A 4,568-nucleotide genomic window follows, 5' to 3' on the forward strand; every position below is an offset into this window, starting at 1 on the left:
GATAATAATGATGGTAATGATCTTACTGACTACTATTTACTACCTGCCAAATGCAATTATATGCATTTTACATCTATTTACTCATTTGCCCCTTAAACCTCACCATGAAATAGGTGTGTGTGTGTTCTGTGCCCTTGAGTCAGTTCTGACTCCTGGCGACCCTACGAATGAGTGACGTCCACTGTGTCCCGTCCTCAGCAGCCTTGCTCAGCTCCTGTAAACTCATGCCCAGGGTTCTTTTATGAAGTCAATCCATCTCATGTTTGGTCCTCCTCTTTTCTTGCTGCCTTCTATTTTTCCCAACATTCTTGTCTTTTCCAAAGACCCCTGTGCTCTCATGATGCGCCCGAAGTTGGACAGCTTTGGTTTTTTCTTTCTTGCCCCTAGCGATGCTGCAGGTTTAATTTGCTCTAGGACCCACTTGTTCATCTTTCTGGCGGTCCCGGAGCCATAGAGCCCTCCTCCCACACTATCTTTTAAATGAATCCTTTTTTTTTCCTGCTGTCTTATAAATCGGGAAACTGAGGTACCAGATGGTCTTGTGGTCAGTAATTTGCCCCAGGCTACATAGCCATTGAGTAGCAAGACTGGGATTCCAATCTTGGAAGGCTGTCTCCACCGCCAGTGCCTGTAGCCACTCTGCCATTGCTACCCCGGGCCACTTATTAAACCAGAGGTTGCTTCTGAGGCTCCTGCTCCCTTTTGCACTGTCTTTCTTCTCTCTTTCCCTCATGGCAGAATGAGGTGCAGAACATCAAATTCAACAGTTCGGGCCAGTGTGAGGCTCCCTTGGTTCGGACGGACAACCCCAAGAGCTGGTACGAGGACGTGGAGGGCTGCGGGATCCAGTGCCAGAACCCGCTCTTCACGGAGGCTGAGCACCTGGACATGCACAGATACATCGCGACCTTCGGTGCTGTCACGGGCCTCTGCACGCTCTTCACCCTGGTAACCAAGGACAGGCGCGCGGGTGGAGGAGTCAAAGGAACGGAGGGGTGGGGACAGAACACTCAGCCAATAAAGAGGGAAGGAGCCCGATTGTCAGTGAGAGAGGCTGGGCTCTGCGGGTGGAGAGGGAGGTGGGCAGAGGATGACTTGGTGGGAGTCCCTGGGGAAGGGTCGTGATGAGAGGGGTCTGGGGTTCACATGAGGGTTATTCTGCTACTGCAGAATAACCTTTACCTTAGAGAACGAACACCACTTCTCTCTTCTAGGCCACTTTTGTGGCTGACTGGCGGAATTCGAATCGCTACCCTGCAGTTATTCTCTTCTATGTCAATGCGTGTTTCTTTGTGGGCAGCATTGGCTGGCTGGCCCAGTTCATGGACGGTGCCCGCCGGGAGATCGTCTGCCGTGCAGATGGCACCATGAGGCTAGGGGAGCCCACGTAGGTGTCTTGGGGACCCAGGGGTGAGGGTGAGGGTGAGGGGCGGAAGGCTGAAATGTGCGTTTGCTGCAAAAGGGCCAAGTTGGACTTGAACCTGAGATTCAGCTCTGCCTGTTGCACCCAAGGTCTCCGGCATTAGGACCTTGGTTTCAGTATTAGGATCTTGATTGTTTGAATCTGTTCAAAGGGGGCAACTCCTGTATCCTCTTCAAATCTGACTGGGTCCCGTCTCCAAGCCCTGACTCCTGGGGCATCTCCAGACCTTAGAAGTCAAGGGTCTGGAGATCGGGTGGAGAGAGCTGGTAGAGAGCATACAGAAATGACCTCCCCAAGTGACACCCCATATGTCTGAACAGCTCCAACGAGACCCTGTCCTGTGTCATCATCTTTGTCATCGTGTACTATGCCCTGATGGCTGGCGTCGTCTGGTTTGTGGTCCTTACCTATGCCTGGCACACCTCCTTCAAAGCCCTGGGCACCACCTACCAGCCTCTCTCTGGCAAAACCTCCTATTTCCACCTGCTTACATGGTCACTTCCCTTTGTCCTCACTGTGGCAATCCTCGCTGTGGCCCAGGTATAGTGACTGGTAGGGAACTGGGGACCTGAGCGGGGAGGGCTTGGGTGAGAGGGCCAGTGACCAACTGTCTCTCTCACCGCTTCCTGCTGCAGGTGGATGGGGACTCTGTGAGCGGCATCTGTTTCGTGGGCTATAAGAACTACCGTTACCGTGCTGGCTTCGTGCTGGCCCCAATTGGCCTGGTGCTCATCGTGGGAGGTTATTTCCTCATCCGAGGTGAGCAAGGACCTGGCCAGGACCAGTCGGGCAGCAAAATGCACTGAGCGCCTGCTCTGTGAAAGTAGGAGCTAGGAGCTGCCAGCTCAGCTGCCCTTGCAGTGGGATTTCAGCCAGGTCATACAGGGTGTTGGTGCAAAGTGGAAGGTGCCCCCTCTAGGCAGGCACAGTACCTTGGGCATTTGGTGTGGGACAACACTTTTGTGTTGGCCAGAAAAACGCGCCCCTTTCTCCAGAGCCTTGAGCCTGGGCTCGCAGCTTGTTGAGTAGAACCTGGGCTGGTTCCATCCTCTGCTCAGCCCTTGGCTGGGTGCACTTGTGTGTTGAGTAACCTACTCTGTCCATGTGGACCAACTTGGGATGTGTGCACCCAGAATTTTTATATGCTCTCAGTCTTTTGGAGCACAGTTTCTCATCCCCCTCCTACCCATAACATACACTCACGCAGTTTCCACAACATGCACAGATTCTCTGTTCCCTAATTTTCCTGTCTCAATCTGCCACCTCCACAATAAGCCTCCGTATCTTCTCAGCTCATTTGTATTGCATTTTCTTTGTAAACTTCAGTTTCCTCCCCCTGCACTGTCAGCCTTCTGTTCTGCCCACCTCTTCTACCTCTTTTTGGCAGTGTCTGGGCCTCTGATTTGTTTTGTATCTGTGCTATTCTGTTCAGTAGCCACTTGCCACATGTATCGAAACTAGTCCAGATGTGTCACTAAATTTCAAAGACGTAGCACACAATAAACTATCTCGTTAATAATTTGTTATATGGATTGCACGTTTAAGTGATAATATAATAAACAACGGTATACTGTTTATAAAATATATTGAAATTAGTTTCACTTGTGTCTTTTCATTCTTTTAATGTGGCTTCTGGAAGATTTGCGATTGTATATGTGGCTCACAGTGTATTTCTGTTGGACGGTGCTGTTCTCAAGTCTCTTCTTATGCCCCTTCCAGCAGACCAGCTTTGACCTGGATGCCTTACTTAGTCGTGGCCAGGCCGGGACCGAAGCGCGTTCTCTCTCTTCTCAACTGTCCATCTGCGCTCTGCTCCAGTCTCTCCCGTCCATGGCACATCTGCCAGCAGCTATGCTCCATTTCTCTGGTGTCTCCAATTCCCCAAGCTTTATATCAGCACAGGAGTAATCAGATCCAGGACACAGGGCCATGGGGGCCTCCCCTGCCACACACCCACCTCTCCCAGGAGTGGCCTTGCCCCTGCTAATGTCTGAGGTCTCCCTTCTGTCCAGGAGTCATGACTCTGTTCTCCATCAAGAGCAACCATCCTGGGCTGCTGAGTGAGAAGGCTGCCAGCAAGATCAATGAGACCATGCTGCGCCTGGGTGAGTGGGCCCTGGGGCCTTCGGCCCTAGGTACTGTCCAGCCCGACACAGCACCATCCTGGGGTTGTGGGACCTGCAGGATGGGGTCTTAAAGAATAGTAAGTCAGTGGCACAAGTTAGCAGCCATGGGGACAAAGCAAGGCTGGCATGTGTGTGGGGGGGATGGTGGTGGTGGTGGTTGTGGAAGCAGCTCAAGAGAAGGGGACTTTCTCAGGTGGAAGAATTCAAGTTCATGCCAAGACTGCTTCCTCCTGCCCACTTCCCTCCCAGTAGGGCCTCCCACAGTTGCCTCAAGTGCCCTTCGTGCCTTATTTTGAAGACTACAGTTCTTGAACTAAGCCCAGCATAAATTCACCCCAAACTTAGCTGTCTTTCAGGCCCAAGTGGGGAAAGCACCCTCCTCCCCACAACTGTTCCCATACCTGGATTGGTAACACCCTGCCCGCCCCTGGCCCTCCACAGGCATTTTTGGCTTCCTGGCCTTTGGCTTTGTGCTCATCACCTTCAGCTGCCACTTCTATGATTTCTTCAACCAGGCTGAGTGGGAGCGCAGCTTCCGGGACTACGTGCTGTGAGTGTGGGGTCGGGGGCCTAGGGGCAGCCGTGGTGGGAGCTCGAGCCAGAGCTAGGAGTGGAGGGACGGCTCTCCTCTGCTGTCCAGCAGAGGTCTACTGGGTCCAACTCAGATGTCAGGTGAAATTGCTCGTCTTGCTCTGAGCGCCCCAGATGTCAATTGCCCTGTAATTCGTAAACACGGCAAACAGCCCTCAAGTCCCCGCTCAAGTCTGCCCTTCCCTCTGCATCCCCGTGGCTACCTGGCCTGGTGCACCATGTTTTGGCTTCTCTGACCAACTCTTGTTGCCACAGAAGTTGTTTTCTCTGTTTCTCACATGCTCTTTTTTAGAGCTTATTCTAGAGCACTGCACAGACGTAGTTACCTCTCCACAGTAAGTTAACAGCCTGCTAATGCTTGCCGTTTGGCCTGTGCTTTTTTGTGTCATAGTGATAACGAATCTGAGAGAATAAGGCATATCAGCTGC

General features: G+C 52.3%; 1 protein-coding gene across 1 annotated transcript in view; it reads left to right on the forward strand.

Annotated features, from left to right (window-relative positions):
• The window catches only part of SMO (smoothened, frizzled class receptor), a 23,560-nt gene that overhangs the window by 14,457 nt on the left and 4,535 nt on the right, over nt 1–4,568 (forward strand). Inside the window, exons 2-7 of the mRNA XM_011357265.2 lie at nt 689–948; nt 1,215–1,387; nt 1,744–1,963; nt 2,059–2,182; nt 3,436–3,528; nt 3,991–4,099. Coding sequence (XP_011355567.1) covers nt 689–948; nt 1,215–1,387; nt 1,744–1,963; nt 2,059–2,182; nt 3,436–3,528; nt 3,991–4,099 — 979 coding nt within the window. The remainder of the gene's footprint in view (nt 1–688; nt 949–1,214; nt 1,388–1,743; nt 1,964–2,058; nt 2,183–3,435; nt 3,529–3,990; nt 4,100–4,568) is intronic.

The sequence above is a fragment of the Pteropus vampyrus genome, unplaced genomic scaffold (assembly GCF_000151845.1).
Source record: "Pteropus vampyrus isolate Shadow unplaced genomic scaffold, Pvam_2.0 Scaffold33, whole genome shotgun sequence".
NCBI classification, from domain to species: domain Eukaryota; kingdom Metazoa; phylum Chordata; class Mammalia; order Chiroptera; family Pteropodidae; genus Pteropus; species Pteropus vampyrus.